Consider the following 19,423-nt stretch of genomic DNA (forward strand, 5'->3'; position numbering starts at 1 on the left):
ATCGACAAAGTACACTGCTGAGGGGAGCAGCGGGTGGGTCGGGAGAGGTCTGCCGCACCAAGTGGCTCTCCTCCGGGGCAGGCGGGAATCGAACTCATGCAGAAGTGGCTTAAGCTTCTTAGTGCTATGCTTTAACCCGCTGCGCCACCAGGGAGGGCCTCATGTAAGTTTTGATGGTCCATCACATATATATTGGGACTGAACAAATAAGTGGATACTGGGTCATAGAATCCAGCTTTGTCAGTGCTGAAAGTTGGGGGAGGAAGTTAACAATCAACAAGACAGTACTGTGGTACTGGATTACAGGAATAATTTTGTGTGTGTGTGTGTAGTGTATGAGGCATGTATGTGTTAGTATTCATGTATAGCATACCTAGATACATGCATTGAGAGAGTAAAGAAGCATCTGTGTAATGCTTCCAGCACCCCAGTAATAATAATGACAGCCAGTGTCCAGATTGTGGTTTAAAAAAAAAAAATAGCTCTTTGGAGAAATCACTAATTCTAGGACTAGGCAGGGAAAATACAAAATGAGCTTGGAGCATCCTGTAGTACCAGAAAGTAATAAAATGTTCATAAATAAAAGGATTGGGTGAATTGAAAGGGGTGGGGAAGGGATGTTAGAGCTAGACAGGAGCCAGTGGGGAAGGGCTGTCTTGGATTTATTTATTTAAAAATGGAATTATAGATTCTAAAATTTTTTAAATATGTATTTCTTTGGTAGCTAGTAGTGTTAAACTTTTGTAGACTTTATTTTGGTCATTTATAGTTCACTTGCAAAGTATCTGACCATAACTATTTCTTATTTTTGTTTCGGGCATTTCTAATTAATTTGTAAGGGCACTTTATATATGAAGTACATTAAGTTGTTAACCATATTTCTTATACTAATATTTCTAGATATTTTTTAACTTTTTTTTGTAAGGGAAGTGAGTTTTGTTTTTTATTCTAGTGATTAGTTATATAAATTTCTTTAGATTGTTCTCTAAAGAGGCAACAAGGGCTACTAGTGGAATACCTACTGAATATTATTTTAATGAGAAAAAAAAAGTTCTCCCTATTCTTTTAGATTCAACTTCTATTGCAACAGAATATTCTCTGAAATTTGATGAGTCCATGACAGAAGATGAGATAGAAGAAAAATCTTTTCGATCTTTATTACCTTCTGAAAGTCATCGCCGATTTAACATGGAAAAGAAAAGAGGCCATCATGATGACTCTGATGAAGAAATTTCTCCAGAAAAGACCACATTATCTTCTGCCAAGGTATGTTTTAGTTTATCAGTGAGGTACTTAATATTTGCGATTCAGTTCTGTCAAAGATGTGAGGATACGTTTTGTATAACCTTAGCTGTTAGCTATCAAAATAATTTTCATAGAATAACGATTTAATGTTTTATTTTTGCTATGGAACTTTTGCTTCCTTTTGAAGTAGAATACACATTTATTCCTTGGAATAATGCATATGGCTTTTCGGGATCAGAGCCAGTATTATCTCTGATTCTTTGTCTTTTGCTTCACTCTTTTAACACTTGTATTCCATTTAAAATATTACATTTATATCATTTTTCTTAGTAAATTTTTAGCCTTTTGGATAACAGGGAGAAATTATTATTAAGTTTTGGGGTTATAGTTTTGCTTTTCTATATGTCATTCAGTTCAAGTTTTAGTCCTTCTGTATTTTTTTTTTTTTTTTGCTTATTTATATTCCACAGATGAGTAAAACCACTGATCTTTTATTTACTGACATATTTCACTTAACATAATCACTTCAGGGTACATGTGTGTTGTCCGATATGCCTCTATTTCAGCTTTTTCATTGCTGTGTAGTATTACATTGAGTATATATGCCATCATTTCTTTATCCAGTCATCTGCTGAAAGGCACTTAGGTTGGGCCCCTGATTTGTGGACAGTGCTGCTATGTACATAGGCATACATTAATCTTTTCATGTAGGGATAAATACCCAGTAGAGCTATTGCTGGATTATATAAAAATTTACATTTTATTTTCTTAAGAAGTCACTGTTTTTTTCCAAGGAGGCTATGTTAATTAGAGAGTTCCTTTTTCACCACATGGTCAACATTTTTTGATTCCATTCTTTTCAATAAGTGCCTTTATCACAGAGGTGAGGTGATATAGCTCATTGTGGTTTTGGTTTGCATCTACTTTATGTCCCTGGAATAGTACACAGCTAACAATAGTTGTTAAAATTTTATTGACTGAGTAAATTAGCAGATATTTGTTAACTCCTCATGTGCCTTTTTTGAAAATTTTCGCTTACATGGTTGGCAACCTTTTGATGTAATTTATTTTTATAAACATACCTCTTTTGGTGATGCTAATTAAGTACCCAAATGGTTAGGAGGTGATAATCTTGAAATAAACCCTCTACTTTAGGAGTTGAGTATGCCATTCTCAGGAGGACAAGATAGTTTTTCTAAATTTACTATGGAGATGGTTCGGCAGTATATGAAAGAAGAAGAAATGAGAGCAGCTCACCAATCTTCACTCTTACGTCTCCGTGAAAAAGCCTTGAAGGAGAAAACAAAGGCTGAATTAGCCTGGCTAGAGCATCAGAAAAAGTAAGTTCTTTCAATGAACAATTTCAATGCTCAATTTCTCCTTTGAGTAAAAGGAAATATTTTGTATTTAAAGAAGCTTTTTAATTTGATTTTGCTATCTCAGCTTCTCAAACTAGAAGTATGCAGTCCTTCATATTCATTTCAAGAATTATTATTATCCATATAACTTTGGTCTTTTATCACTTAGCTGACTAAGTGACTATATTATCCATATAACTTTAGTCTTTTACCACTTATGTTATCACTTTATACTTAACTCTTCTAGTATATCGTAATTTTCTCAGTTATTTTTTCTTTAAAGGCTAGTCTAGGACTTATATCTATTACATCATCAGTAAAATATTTGTTGGGATAGGAATTGCTACATGTAGTAACTTTTCCATTTCAAATGTTAAATTGGGTTAGAGACTTATTGATGGTCAAGAATTCTTGAAATTAGAATAGAAATCTAACGTAAACTGTTTTTTACTGGGAAATATTTGCAGGCATCTACGAGACAAAGGAGAAGATGATAAAATGCCCCCTCTCAGGAAGAAACAGCGGGGTTTGCTCTTAAGATTGCAGCAAGAGAAGGTATGTTAGGAAAAAATTTCTTTAAGAGAACTTAGAAGGCAAGTTAGGTCATAGATCTACTACCTTGCCTTTTTCTTCTTAGCGCCTTTAAAATTTAGTCGCTATCTCTGTATATGCCTCTTACTATAATTACAGTAAGGAGATTGGAGGTTGACCATATGTCTCCTAATTTGGAATTGTGTGTCACCACATACTTAATACAATATGCAGTCAAATCCTCTGTCTTTATTTAGTATGTAAAATGCAGTGTTTTAGAAATAAAGCTGTTTATTATATACTTTTCTGCCTCTTCATTGTTTCATAAAATCTCAAACATAATTAAAGGAAATTATAATAAATTATTATACTTAATTTATTATACTTAATTGACAAGAATACAGATCAAAACAAATTTATGCAAAAAAGGGACAATGTTAAAATTATAAAAATTCTTTACAGTGAAGTGTTTTGTCTTTTGCTCACATAATTAAACTGATAAGAACAGATACTACACTTGATCTTAGCCAAAAGGCCGAGAAGCGATTTTTGCTCACATAATAACCAACAGAAATCTTAATAATATCCTATGTAGACAGAGTTTGATATAATGTAGTCTCAAATAATACTGCTGTTATTTTACATGAGGACAATTTTTTTTAAGTGATTTTTATAGCTTCTAAGGACCACAAGATGATTCATCCTCTTTCATTAGTTTAGCCTATATTTTGATATCTCTCCTGAGGAACTAATTCATACCCTAAAAACAACTTGTAGGCATTAAATTATAATTTGGGGTGGTGAAACGTTATAAGAAACCTAAGAGCTTAGCAGCAAAATAATGATTAAGTAACAAATCTAATTGATAAGCAATTATCAAATAAGTATAAAACTGAATAGCACTGTGGAAAATGTGAAGGATATGTTAAGCTCAAAAGAGGGATGTGAAATCATCAGCTGTTACTACAGTTATTTAAAATAACATTGTTAAACTCTTTTAGAGTGATGAAATTATGTGGCTTTTTCCTCCTTCAGTATTTTAAAAGTTTTTCAATGTTAGCACTTTTACCTTGAAATAACAATGTTGAATTTTTTTATGAGTAATGATTGGGTTTTTTTGTTTGTTTGTTTTTAAATATTACTTTGAACTTCCTTTCAATATCAGTGGTTCTCTTGACTTTTTCAACCTTAGGCAGAAATTAAACGTCTTCAAGAAGCAAATAAGGCAGCTCGCAAGGAAAGACAATTGATTCTTAAACAGCAGGAGGAAATAGAAAGGATCCGACAGACAACTATAAAGCTACAGGAGAAGTTAAAGTCTGCAGGGGAGAATAAATTGGTAAATAACTTGAAATTGTATTAGTTTGATTATTGCCTCATTTTGCTTGCTAATACCTAACCATGCCTAATGTTCTATCTGATGGATATATTCATCCTAGCAGTATGATACAAAGTAGGATAAGTTATATGTTTGAGTCTCTATGTATAATGAGAATATTAGTTTTAATTTCCCCCTGGAATATTCAGGTTATTCATAGTTCATGTAGTTTAAAAATGTTTTTCTTTTGTAACCTAAATTGTTATAGAAAGTCTTATTCTTATCAATCCAAATATATTCCTCAGAATTAATGAAGAATTTTTTGTTGTTCTTTTTTTCTTTAAGTCAACATATATTTGATATATAACATATTCGTTTCAGGTATATGCCATTGTAGTCTAGTATTTGTTTATATTGCTAAATGATCACCTAAGTTTAGTTAGCACCCTTTACCACATATATTTACAAATTAATTTTCTCTTGTGATGAGAGTTTTTAAGATCTATTCTCTTAATGTAATATGAAATTTATATTTTAATTTATATAAATTAAATATGTAATTTATATAATTAGGTATAATTATATAAATTATCATATTTATATGATTGTACAATGTTGTATTTATATAAGTTATTATATTACTTATATAAATTATAGAAATTTATATTAGATATATAATTTATATAAATTAAATATGTATACAAATTAAAATATTTAAATATACATTTAAAATTTATATTTTAAGTGGGTGACATAATATCCTTTAAGTAATACCTTGAAAACCCTCTTACACTGTTGGTAGGAATGTAAACTGGTCCAGCACTATGGAAAGCTGTGTAGTTCTTTAAAACACTAAAAATGGATCTAGGATATGGTCTAGCATTTCCACTCCTAGGAATCCACTGAAAGCACACAAAGACCAGTTCAAAAGAAAACCTGCACTCCCATGCTTATTGCAGTACTATTTATAATAGTTAAGATATGGAAACAGCCTAAATATACCTCCAAACAGATGAAAGGATCAAGAATATGTGATATATATAAACTCAGTGAAATACTACCCAATGATCAAGAAAAGATAAACTCATACTATTTGTGGCAACATGGATGAGCTGGAAGGAGTTATATGAGGAGAAATAAGTCAGGTGGAAAAAGATAAATACTGGATGATGTCACTTATATGTGGAATGTATAGAGAGAAACTGAACAAAAAGATCAAGAAAAAGATAAACCTTGCAAACTGACCTTAAATCGGAGGCATGCACAAGGGAGGGGGAGGGGCCGTCAAAACAGGGCGGGGAAGACTTAAAGGGACAGTGGTGATGATTCACTTGTGATATGGTAGTGGGTGAACTACAGGGACTAACTTTACCTGAGGGGAAAAGCCTCTACAAAAATGAATACCGGTATAAGTAAATAAATTTAAGAAGACTAAACAGTTGTTTAGTAAATGGGAAAAAAAGTAATACCTTGATTTCAGCTGTTTTACAAATACTGTTTTAAGGATAAATTATTTTCAAATGACAGCCTTTAAGATAATTTTGAGGTCTTAATTCCAGTAAAGTTGTAACACTTTACCCCTTTTTGATTGTAGGATTCTCACAGTGAGGATGATACAAAGGATAATAAAACAACTAGTCCTGGCCCAACTGATTTGGAGACTCGTAGTCCTTCCCCAATTTCAATATCTAGCAGCGAAACTAGCAGCATTATGCAGAAACTGAAGAAAATGAGAAGCCGCATGGATGAAAAGTAATCCATTTTTATAACTATCTCTTGTTTAATTAAATTCAGAGTAGTAGCAACAGATAATATTTTAATGTATTTCATTAGTTAGATTGAGACAACATAATATTTGTGAATTCAATAGCAGAATAAGTTAGTACAATTATTAGATCAACCTAAAAGTCATATAACTTTAGTTCTTATTTGTAAAACAAATTACCTTGTCTTTAATACATACAGCTTTCATATTTAAAACACCAAAGTAGTATTTGCATATTTACCCATGTTTTCTTTTTTTTTAATTAAAAGTTGTAAGTGTACAATTTGTACCTTCTTTGAAAGTTGATGACATGTCTACCAATTTAGGGGGGCAATTAGAGTATAACAAGAGCTCAACTTGTGAGTCCCTGATAGCTCTCAGACTTAGTGAAACAGTGAAATTTTGACTTGTGAGTAGGTGTGGATTGCTCACTTAGAACCAGAAAGACTGAAATTTTCCTAAAATAGTAAGTGATTGATAGTCTACCATTCTTCTAATATATCTCTATTATTTTTAAAAGCTCTTAAAGAAAGTTACTCCTACAAAGGTTGTATGTCACCTTTGATGATCAACTGATGATTTCATTAGTTTCTGAACAGTTACAAGTCAATCTTATTTACTAAGGTAGTATTACACATCAGCACTTCATTATGAGAAAGCCAGCTCACCATTTAAATAGCTAAATTGATTATAAAAATGTTTCAAAAGTATAAATACAATTTTTTAAATTAAAATTCGCTAAGAGGTGAAAGTAAATATTTATAAATGTGTAAATAATTCTTTTGGATGGTTTCAATGGGGTGGACTAGTTAAGTTTCATTATGTAGAAATTGATTGAAATTTAGACTAAATATGCTTTCATCTTTCCTGATAAAATTTTCAAATAAATTGTATAGACATACTGTATTGCTCGATGGTCTGCAAATTTAGAATAATCAACTCTCATAGATTTTTATAACTGATTTGACATCTTATGTTCATTCCAAATATCTTTTAATGGTAAATATTAGAGGAAAGACCACTTTAGGGGTAACTTCTTTATTGAATCGTTACTATACCAGTAAGGTCTTTGTTGCTGGCCTCAATAAATAATATTCTGATAATCTAGTTATGTCTATAAAAGAAATTGCTATAAATCTAGTTTATAAGATTCATCAACTTCTGTGGTTTTTGAGATTTGGTTAAAGCTTTAAAAGAACAAATTCAAGGTTGAATTTATTGACTTTTTTCTAAGTTTTGTTTCCTCAGAAGCCAAAACATTAAGCCTCTAGAATCTGTGTTTTATAGCTCTACTTTCTTTTATCAAGTACTACAGTAAACTTCTAAAATATCTGTCAAAGAGAATAGGTCTTGAAGCAGTCAGTGACTTCTTGATTGGTTATTTGCAAGAATGCCAACTGTGTTTGTGGATATGGATATAGGGCAGTATCGTTAAAAAAAAAATTAACGTTAATGTTTGCGTGTTTGAGGATAAACAGAGTACTTTTCCAAAATTAGTGATATATTAAAAAGGAAGGTTCTTGTTATGCAGTATTTTTTTTTAATCTCCAGAACAAAATAATGTGAAAACTAGCTTTTGAACTTAAACCTTAGAATTTTATCTCCTTCAGCAGTGTTGGAGTATTACTCAGTAAATAGTTAATTTTGTAGTCATTTGATACATTAGGCATCTAACAAAATCATTTGAACCTTTGCTACTAGTCACTCTTTATTTCCTATAGATTTGCAAAAGTGGTCTTCCAAGAGATTCTTATTTTACTGATATAAGGCACCTGTTAGGAAGTATGCATCCTTTTAGTAAGTTTAGCTAACTTTAGGGGGAACTTTTTCAGTATGTTTTATCTCTCTGTTATTAACCCTCTAAATTCTCATTCTATAACAAATATTTGTATAAAGTGGTCTATTGTTCTTGGCTACAATGAGCAGATTCCTTCTTTCATGCTTCATGAGATCATGCCTTTATTAAAATTTGTATTCCTAGTCTATGGCTTTATGGAATTGACATTGGTTGCCTCAGTACAAATGATATAGAAAGATCATTAAAAAACCTAAAAAAAGCCAAAACAAAAAAATTATAAATAATTTCCATTTCTCAGTATAGTAAAAAACAAAACAATTTTTAACTATGAGATTAGTAATAATGAAAAATATTTGTAAAAGCCATAAACTAAATAACCCTTAGTCTTTTTGGTATTATTGATATGTGCAGTCTGAATTTTGTGTATTGCTGTGAGATCCATTATTTATAAGTGAATTGCCTATAATTGTGAATCAGATATTTGTGAAAAATATACAGTCAACTTTTACTGTTCTTTTGCCTATTCCTTTTAGGAAAACCGTTTACTGAGCAAATGAAATACTTTAAGAATAGAGTTATCTTCATATTTAAGTGTAAAAGTATGATATAGTGCAGCTTTCATTTATTAATAATGCTTGTTTTTCCATATTATTTATTAATTATACCTGCATTCCCTTAACAGTTATTTACTGAAGAAATAATGTGAACTTTCTAGGTTCTTTGGGATATGAAGAAGAATTAAACATAAACCCTGGTGTCAAAGAGCTTATAGTCTAGGTGAAAAAAAGAACAAATACCAGGTTCCTTTAAAGAAGTGTATATGTATGTATATATTGCATATATAGTTGACGTATATGAATTGTTAAGGAAGTTAAGAAGAGGAAGACGTTTATACTGATAAGAGTATATCAGGGAAAGTGTTCATGGATAAGAATTCAGAATTAAATATACTTAAGAATTTGAAAATTATAAGAATTAAAGTTAAAAGTTTATAACATAAGAATAAAAAAAAGGCATACAGCTATTTTTGGTATGACTATTACACACCAAAGTAGCATTGATTTGTGAAGCCTATAGTTAGAAAAGTTCTGAAACATTTCTTTTAAATATTTTAAATATTGAGACAATTCCCAGCCGGCTCAAATACTGTTAAAAGGAATAATATTAACTTGGTTTAAAATCATCAAAAAAATTAAACATTTATATTGTATGATATAGCTCTATCTAGAAATATTTGTTATTTTCTGATCAGTATTCAAATATAAAATGCATTTAGAAAGTTAAGGATTTCAGAAGGCTTTTTTTGATAGTCTGCTCAAGAAGACATTTTAATTATAGTTTTTGTTTTTTTTTAAGATTTATTTATTTGTGCATACAGAACTGGTGTACAGGCCAGAGGCTCAGGGATGGTGAGAGGCTTCACCAGAGACAGAGTGGGGTACAGAACAGGCAGATTGACAAAGTACACTGCTGAGGAGAGCCCTTAATTATAGTTTTAATAATGTACTAGGTTTCATTGCCTTAAATTAGAAATAGTTTTCTTAAGACAGTTTTAATGTAAATAGATGAATAAATCCTGAAAAACATATCAATATTAGACAGTTTTATGCAATAGAACAGATTTTGCTATAGGAAAAAATACAGAACTGAAATTTCTTTTGTCAGTACAGTGTTATCTTCCTTTTGGAATATCAGCAAAAATGCTTAAGGATTTGAAATAATTAATTCATTTTAAAATTTAAAGCATTTTTACTTATAACAATATAGAATTAAAAAATTATATATCTAGAGAGAACTTTAGAATAATTTCAGATATTCAGATTTTTCTTAATATCTTTTAGAGTAAAATTATTTTGAAACTAAAAGTTTCATTTAAAACTTGTATCATTGTGGGCCCTCCCTGGTGAATGGGTTAAAGCAAAGCACAAGCACTAAGAAGCTAAAACCACTTCAGCATAAGTTTGATTCCTGGCACAGGAGGTGATCTACATGGTATGGCAGACCTCTCCTGACCTGCCTGCTGCTCCCCTCAGCAGTGTACTTCATCAGTCAGCCTGTTCTGCTCCCCACTCTGTCTCTGGTAAAGCCTCTCATTGCCCCTGCACTTCTGGCCTGTACCACAGTTCCAGCATAAATAAATAAAATCTTTAAAAAATAAAAACTTGTATCATTGTATTGCCCTTTGAAATTACAGGTTTTATGATCTGTTGGAATATAATCTACAGTTATATCAGGTCAATGGGATAAACACATTTTCATTTATTTAGGTCACATAGTCTTGTTAGGTATGGATGTGTTGAGGAATTTAGAAAAATGAATAGGTCTTGAATGGCGAAAGAATCATGAAATGTTAGAACTAGAAGGACAGAGGGGTGGATCACCTTATGGAGTCCCTGAATTATATGTGAACAAATTGAGGACCACATAGATAGAGTAACTTGCTGCAGGTCACAGACAGCAAATGGCAGAGCTAGAACTAGAACTCTGCTCTCTGGAATTCAGGCAGCTAAAGTTAAATTAAGTCAGCATATCTGTTTTCAGCTCAGTATTTTTTTTAAAAAAAATACATTATGACATAAAGTTAATCTTACCTCAATTGGAAGTAACCAACTAAGATGATAATATCTGTTGAAATTGGGAAAATATGTAATGACTGATTACTGGAGTTGAATAATTATGCAACACAACTTCTGAGTGGCAAAGTGTGACTTTAATAGTGAATATTCACAGATTCTTAACATTAAGCACATAAGCCACAGTGATTTCATACTAGATTAAATGCACAATACTGTATTTAATCCTAGTACAGTGTCCTGTCATCGTCAGAGACCTTGTTAGGGGATGGTTTGGCACCAACCATGAAATATGAGTAGCATTTCTGTTAGGCATTTATGTCTCCATCATTGAGAAAATTAGTGATTTCTTACCTGTGAAACATCTTCATGGTTTGTTAACTCTACTGTGAATTACTGCCTCTTTTACTCAAAAATTTTTTATTCAACTTTTTTGTTTTTATGCAACTTTTAAAAGGATGCTTATTTCTAGATATATGTATTAAATAATGAACATGTTTCTGAGAAGTCTAAGTTATTTCTTAAATTATTTTTCATTTTATTTTAATTTTTTTCATTTTTAACCTTTAGAATATGCTTGATCTTTAGAAATGAAAAATAAATGATGAGTTATTGTTCTAGTAGAAAGTTATTCTATACAGATTGAGCAAAAAATTTAAACTGTATCTTCTTTTTATAGTTAATTTTACATGTTAAAATATTATTTTAATCTTTGTAATAGGTCAAGCATGCATTTAGCAGTTATATACTTAACAGGGTGGGTGATATTTGAGTGTTTTTCAAAAGTTTCTTGAAGCTTTTGCCAAGTATATTTGTGTTTGCATAATATCTTGATAATTGGCATCAAAGTAAGTTTATATACATTCAGAAAGGAATGGCAAGGAAGGTTGCAGATTCTCATTGATATTTGGCATTGATATTTTTCCTTGAACTTTGGTTCAGAAAATCAAGGCAGTCCACATTTGTGTGTGTGTGTGTGTGTGTGTGTGTAAATGAAGAGGAAGTAAAATATTAAATTGTCACTAAACAGTCATTAGTCTATTTTCTAAAGATATCAACATATATTTATATATAGCTATATAAGGATATAGAGGCAACATTTTCAAAATCCAAGTGAGTGACTGGATTTACACCTAGGTTTTTTTCACTTTCATCTCATACTGATGCTATTCCTTGCCCTTCCATAGCAGTAAAAGCTGCGTTGATCTACATACAAGTTATTGTTGTGTGCATGTGAACAGAAGCATGCTCTCTCAAAGAGATTTAACCTTTCCAAACTATTATTAGATTTATTTTTATATCTATGTATATGTGTATATGTATTATAATAATTTATTTACTATTTAAAAAGAGAAGCTAGTGGGTCTTTTTTCTATTGTGATGGTTTTAATAAATGAATTTTCCCCTTATCTTTAAATTTATAATTGAGCTGTCTGCTGCATGATTTTTTCCCCCTGACATTATTTATTGGGACTGGCTTAGTTTGTTCTTTATTATGCATCTGGATATTTTATAGAATGTGTATTCTATATCAATATTAAGTGGTTCATTATTATAATGAGACAGGATCTTCCAGTAGTTATTGCTAGCAGTAGATTGTATAGGTTATATTGGAGTAGAGGTTAACAAGGTATTTTGTTCTGAATTGATTTTCTAAATTATTTTCACGTGAGATAATGGTTGTAAGGCATGTAGTGCTTTTTTATTTACTTTCAAGCTTAAAATATATGATAAAGTACAGACACAGAAATCATGTATTCAGCATTACCCACATATGTGTAATGGTTGATACATTAGTCTCATGATCATGAATGTTGTACTCTATTTTCAAGCTTATGGGAAAACTTTAGTACCACACTGTTCTTCATTACTTTACTCACAAATAAATTTACCTGTAAGTCTAGGTTTTGGTTAAGGAACATCTTAAAGAGTAAGAAGAAAGGTATGTTTATTCAGGAATCACTGGTAAGATAAAAGTATGTGGTTTTTTTAATGTGTCACATAGAATATAACATTTGCTTTAACTGAGTAGCTTATAATTTATTCAGGAAGCATATTGAAAGTTCTTCACACTTCTTATTCTTTCCCTTTCTCATTCTTTCTACTTCTTGATCTTTTGGTTTTAAAAATCTTCCTCCTTATTTTGTAGACACTGCTCTCCTGTTCACTACTTCTTCTCTGTCTTTACGTCTCATCACTGGGCCTCTCTCAGTGTATGTTTTCCCAATCTTCATCCCAAATTCCAGCTGTATATCTACAACCAGTTGGTCAGGTAACTGCACCTTTTCCAGTGCACTCTTTGATAGAGCATGCTCTGTTCTTTTCGTTTGTTTGCTTTTTTTCCCCTTTCTTTTATTCTAACAGCCTAGAGGCCTCTTGTCAAATGTCCCACAAATTTATCTTTTTGTTTCCAAATTAATTTGACATGTTGATTGTTAAAGAAGTGAGTGACAAGAGTTCTTGTACTTTTTATTAAGTGTTCATTGAATGTGTGAATGCACTTTTGTTGCTTAGCTACCATTACAGTTCTAACACAAGTAATATGTGCCAGCCCACCTTTTATTTAGGTATGCCTTCTACTATGAGGAGAGTTATAATAGTAGCTTTTAAATATTCAAATAACTTTTCAAGTGTCAGTAATTTCTCCTAACCATTTGTAACTACAATATATTGGGCTATTTAGATTTATTAGTTGCATTAAATTGAGAAATTAGAAGCATTTGGTGCATCCTTTTAGTCAAGTAAATAAATGGTTATGTTTATAAGTATCAGGCATCCCACTGTGGTGCTCAGAATTATCTCCATGAAAAACAGATACTTTATTACCTGACATTATATCTCCTAGGTAATGGGAACCAAATTCATTTTGTCTGAAGCAAAAGCAGACTAAACTTTTTAGGAAATAAAGTCAAAAGGAGACTTGAATATGTTTTTTTTTTGCTTGCTTGCTTGTTTTGGGATTTGGTTTTTGTTGTTGTTTTGGTCTTTGTTGTTTGGGGTTTGTGTGTTTTCTGGTCTGATTCTTATAATAAATTCCTTATTCTGTTAAAAATGCGTAAACTAAGTACTGGCAGTCATGTTCAGATATTCTAAAGACTTTTTCTTGAATTTACCACTATTTTTCCTTTGCTAATCTTAGAAATAAAACAAATTCTTACATCTTTCTCTAACTTTTTCAGAGAGAACTATTGTAAAAGTTTTTTTTTTTTTTTTTACACAGCTTGTTGCTAAGGTAATGAGTGATATAGCTCTCAGATTTTTGTCTATAGGTTATTTTTTTTCAATATTCTTCATGGTGTGATCATAGGTTTCTGACAAAACGAGAACAAAAATTAATGCAACGGCGGCAGCATGCAGAGGAGTTACTAGAGTGGAAGAGACGTTTAGATGCAGAGGAAGCTGAAATCCGTCAAATGGAAAAACAAGCTTTGGCTGCCTGGGACAAAGAATTAATAAAACCTAAAACTCCTAAGAAAGAACTGGAGAACCAGAGACCAGAACAAAAAGGTAATAATTACTATGCTTAGATTATAAGCAAAAAATCTAACAACTGATTTACTTGTTTTTAAAAAATTTGTTGACTCTGGGTGAAGAAGGTGATACATACAGGTACAAATGCTACAGAAATTTAAGAGACGAGAGAATATTGTTAGCCTAAGTAAATTCCATGAACTAAGAAAAGTTTATTCCATGACCAAGTAGAGTTTAGCACATATTGAAAATTGATGATACAGTGAATTACTAAAACAGATTAAAAAGAAAAATTAGATGATATTTTAGTGGATTTAGAAAAGGTACTTGATCAAATCCAAAAAGCATCTGTAATAAAACAATTTTCAAGTCAAAGTATCAGTCAAAAAAAGTTTATCTCATAAAGGATATCTGCTTACAAAAAAAAAATCAGAGCTACAACAGACATCATACTTAATAGCTAAATATAAAAAGCCTTCTTTTTAAATTTAGAAATATGACATAGATGTTATTTTCAACTGAGTGAAAGAAGCAAGACTAGTATTACTGTAGATTATAAGGAAAACCCAACATTTACTTATCAGTTATTAGAATTGATCAGCAAGTCTAGCATAGTTGCTAGTTATAAAAATCTATAAATTGATTGCATGTATTTAAACCAGCAGATAGGTTAGAAAAAAAATCTTTTAATTTGAGAAAAATCTATTTTTTAAGAAGCTATAATTTATTATAGTACTTGATTGTACTTAGGAATAAATTTTATATTATAGTTATATATTATAATTATATAAAGTTATATTTATATTAAATAGCCACATAAAACTGGTTGCTACCATTGTTTTATAAAGTTTTAGCATTTCATTCCTTTTTTTGGTCACATTACATAGGATATATTGAAAAAAGTAATGCTGAAGATTGACTGGTACTGTCCATATTTTAAAAAAAAATGTCCAAGATTCTTGTTGACATAGAACTCTGTTTCAGAAGTCAGGTACACAATGATATATGGTACATCTTTTAGGATAGCTATTATCAAAAAAATAAAAAGCAAAAAGTGTTGGTGAGGACTTGAAGTAAGAACCCTGTGTACTTGCTGATGGGAATGTAAAGTAGTTGGAACAGCTTTGGAAACATGGTGATTCCTCAAAATATTAAAAATAGAATACCATATGATCAAGCATTGTTACTTCTGGTTACATATCCAAAAGAATTGAAAGTGGGGCCACAAAGAGGTATTTGTACACCAATATATATAACATTATTCACAAGAGCCATAAAATAAATGCATCCTTACTGTCCAGCAACAGATAAATGGATGAGTAAAACATCATAAATACATACATACAGTACAGTATTTTTCAGTCTTAAAGAGGAAGGCGGTTCTAACACATGCTACAACATGGATGAACCTTAAAAACATAATTAAGTGAAATAAAAGTCTCTAAAGGGCAAATAATGTATCATTTCACTCATGAGGTATTTTAAACAAGAAAACTCGAAATAATGGTAATTGCTAGGGATTTGGGACAGTTGAAAATGGAAGTTATTATTTAGTGAGTATAGAGTTTCAATTTGGGAAAATGAAAAAATTTTAGAGATGAATGTTGTTGGCTACACACAGTGTGAAAGTACTTAATGCCACTGAACTATACATTTAAAATAGGCTTATGATGATACATTTTATATTATGTGTATTTTACCATAATTTGAAAAATTTTTAAGAAGGACATATTGGAAAACTTGAAACACACATACACATCATAATTGCCACTGGTTTACCTTTGAGATATGGAATTGGGCGGATGAAAGTGACTCCCTTTCAGGAGATAAGTGTACAGGTCACTTTCACTTTATCTTTAATATGAAATTATGTTGTTAGAACTTTTAAAATAAGTATGTTACTGTTATTAAAATTTTTGAGAAATCTGTTGTGAGGAGTATCAATAGAAGATTGATTTTTCTATTCCCTACTACCTAAAAATTAAGGTTTTTTTTTTGTTTTTGAAGATACATTTATTTATGCATACAGAACTGGGATACAGGCCAGAGGTGCAGGGGTGGTGAGAGGATTCCCCAGAGACAGAGTGGGGAGCAGAACAGACAGACTGACAAAGTACACTGCTGAAGGGAGCAGCGGGCGGGTCCGGAGAGGTCTGCCGCACCATGTGGATCACCTCCTGGGCAGGCAGGGATCGAACTCATGCTGAAATGGCCTTAGCTTCTCAGTGCTGTGCTTTAACCCGCTGCGCCAGCAGGGAGGGCCTATACCCTTTTAAATTTTTAACTGAAATGCTTTTAAGTATCAGGTCACTCGTGTTTATGAATGTAAACATTCGTAAACATTCTTTGGGAGTATAGCTATTTCTTATTTAAGTAAGTTTATTTTACAGATTTCAGGACCAAAATTTTAAGTGATTTTTTTGGAATTGATTGTATCAAATGTTGGTGCTACTTACCCGAACAAATGTTAATAACCAATATATGAAAGCAGTATTCATTCTTAAGATTTTACAAGTAGAGTGCCAAGATTTTTCTATTCAGTGTTAAGCATATTTATGCATGTTTTCTTAGAGGGATCGGAGAACACAATAGACAGGAAATTCCCAAGGCTAGACAATATTACAAATTCTGAAAGTGATTAAATAAAATTCATAACTTATCTCCATCAATTTATGTAGTTCTGGTTTATTTTTATTGCTGTGTAGCATTCCATAATATAAATGTAACAGATTATTGTTGATAATCGACATTTACATTTCTTCCTGTTTTTGACTGTTATAACAATATGCCAGTGATCACATATGTTTTAGTGCTACATATATGCAAGGGTTCTTTGGCATGTATAACTAGGGTTGGAATTGCTGCATCATGGAGTGGTCTTGCTTTCTCATCTTTAGCAAGTGCTATCTAGCCGTTTCCAGAAATGATTGGGCCAATTGCCACTGCTACATAAAAATATGAGTTGTAATTGCTCTTTGTATTCACAATTAGTGATTTTATAATCACTGTCATTACTATAGATTGTTATAGTTTGTATCAGCCAAAGTTCTTGATTAGATAGATTTTATAGTAAATGTAATTGGTTAAGTGATGTGATTTTAAAACTTTAAATGCAACTAGTGAAAGTATACTACAAACTAATGTAAAATATAACACTTGAACAGTTTTCAATCTTAACCAAAATTGTGCTTTTGTCCTTGTTTTCACCTTGTCTTTATAGAAATAGTGAGTGAAGAGGAATCCCCCTTACCTTCCTACTCTCATCTACACAGTGAAAGTTCTATTCCAGAAGAGTTGGGCAGCCCTGCTGTTGAATATATACCATCTGGGTCCATAGTTCAAGAACAGCAGGGTAGTCCTGATCATAGTTTACTTACTGAAGAAATGGTTTGTTCACAAGAACTAGAATCTTCTACCTCTCCTAGCAAACAGGTAAGTTAATGTCTTAAGTTTTATCTTAAAGCTTTAGGAAAAAAACCTGGTCTCAAAAAATACATTAACAGTATATTCTTACTAGTAATTAGAACATTGATTTTCACCAATACCTGTAACATATAATATATAGTTGAATAAAAATAAAACTTTTCATTTACTCCTAAAGATTTATAAATATGTAAATTTTATATTATAGTGGCCGTCATAAAATCATATGCAACTAAGCCTATCAATTCTGAGGACATAGGAATTCTGAAGTCGTTAATGAAGATAATATGTGGACATAGCACAAATTCTTAATGAAATCTGTGTTTTCTGATATAATAGAATCTATAAGACCTTAAACCATACTGCTGTCTCTTCCTAAAATTTAGGTAGTAACTGCTGTATAACTTATAATCGCAACGAAAGTAATGGTTTCATCTTTTTAAGGCATATCTGAAATGATTATTAATCTAAATCAGAGTAATGGTCACTATTAGAATAAGGAGGTTTTCCACATGTCCTTAATTATTCTAAACTGCATTTAAAAAAAAAAACAATCTTGTATAAAACTTAAACTAGGGAGTTAATGTTTTTCTTTTTTAACTTGATTTATAAAGTACAGAGATTAGCGTAACAATATTAAATATTAAGTGAACACAAACATTGTTAAAGTGTCTTTATGTTTTAAAAAAAAAAAGGAATCCAGGATGAAATATTCTTCGTTAGCATCTTCACTTTATTGTGGATGCGAAGGATGTATTGTTTTTCTCCTGTTGAAAAAACTTTCAGATTCATGTGTGGTGTAGCACCTAAAGAATTGGAGGAAAAGCATTTTTTGTCTATTGAAGAGCCTATTCTACCTTAAGTTACAAAATATTGCTGTGTCTTATATATGTATTTGACAACACCATTATAATATTATAAAAAACTTCTAATTATCATGTTAGTGACTTCTTATTTGTTATGTGATAATAGGTTCATTGTACACATAATTTACTTGTAACATTATTCCTACCTTCCACGAATTTATAACCAGATTATGCTTCTGATACAATCTAATCTAGTTTATTATTTCCTATAAATTAGATTTATTATTAAGGTTCAGCATAGCTGCCATCTAATTGAATATTGAAATTTAGGGGTTTTTTGCTTACAAGAAAATACATCAAAGAAGTAAATACTAGTTTATATCAAAGTGGTTTTTATAATGAAAATTAATATGTATGCTTGCCTACCAAGTCTTAGGTAGTATGCTAAGTGTCCAGTGTGAATTATACTCCTTATAATCATATTAAGATACTGTTTTAGGCCCTGTTCTGATGCTTAGCAGAGTAGGAAACTTACCTAAAATCATAGGGGTAGGAGATGATGATAACTCTGAATCAGATCAGTCTTTACTTACATTTGTGGGTCAGGGGAGAAGTTACATCCTTTGTAGCACTATTTTGTGGGTCGTTTTCTTAAACTCTGGTTTCATACTAAAAATTTTTTCCTCATTGTTGCTAGAATTGATATACAGTACTATATGTGCTTAAGGTTTAGTGCATAATTACTTAATAGACAAATAGCTACACAATTACCACAGTAAGATTAATATCACCTCTATAGTTACAAAATATATTACTTCCTTTGTGATAGAGCTTTAGGATTTATCATTTTTAGTGCAGCAGTGTAAACTACAGTCATCCTGTTGTATACTATATCCCCAGTGCTTATTTACCTCACAACTGGAAGTTTATACCTTTTGACCACCTTTACCCAATTTCCCCAACCCCTACCCCTTGTAACCACAAATCTGATCTTTTTTCTCTGTTTTCTGAATTTGGAGGTTTTTCTAAAACTACTTGTAAATTAGTATTTGTCTTTCTCTATTTGATTAATTTCACTTAGCAGAAAGCTCTCAAGGTCTATCAATGTTTTAAAATGGAAGCGTTTCCTTCCTTT

The 19,423-nt window shown here is 31.2% G+C and overlaps 1 protein-coding gene across 1 annotated transcript in view; it reads left to right on the forward strand.

Annotated features, from left to right (window-relative positions):
• Positions 1–19,423, forward strand: part of CEP350 (centrosomal protein 350kDa) — a 100,147-nt gene that overhangs the window by 54,180 nt on the left and 26,544 nt on the right. Inside the window, exons 22-28 of the mRNA XM_004688533.2 lie at positions 1,070–1,266; positions 2,401–2,585; positions 3,071–3,158; positions 4,327–4,473; positions 6,047–6,204; positions 13,896–14,095; positions 17,280–17,491. Of these exons, the coding sequence (XP_004688590.1) occupies positions 1,070–1,266; positions 2,401–2,585; positions 3,071–3,158; positions 4,327–4,473; positions 6,047–6,204; positions 13,896–14,095; positions 17,280–17,491 (1,187 nt within the window). The remainder of the gene's footprint in view (positions 1–1,069; positions 1,267–2,400; positions 2,586–3,070; positions 3,159–4,326; positions 4,474–6,046; positions 6,205–13,895; positions 14,096–17,279; positions 17,492–19,423) is intronic.

The sequence above is a fragment of the Condylura cristata genome, unplaced genomic scaffold (assembly GCF_000260355.1).
Source record: "Condylura cristata isolate star-nosed mole 26May11 unplaced genomic scaffold, ConCri1.0 scaffold00024, whole genome shotgun sequence".
Classification (NCBI taxonomy): Eukaryota; Metazoa; Chordata; class Mammalia; order Eulipotyphla; family Talpidae; genus Condylura; species Condylura cristata.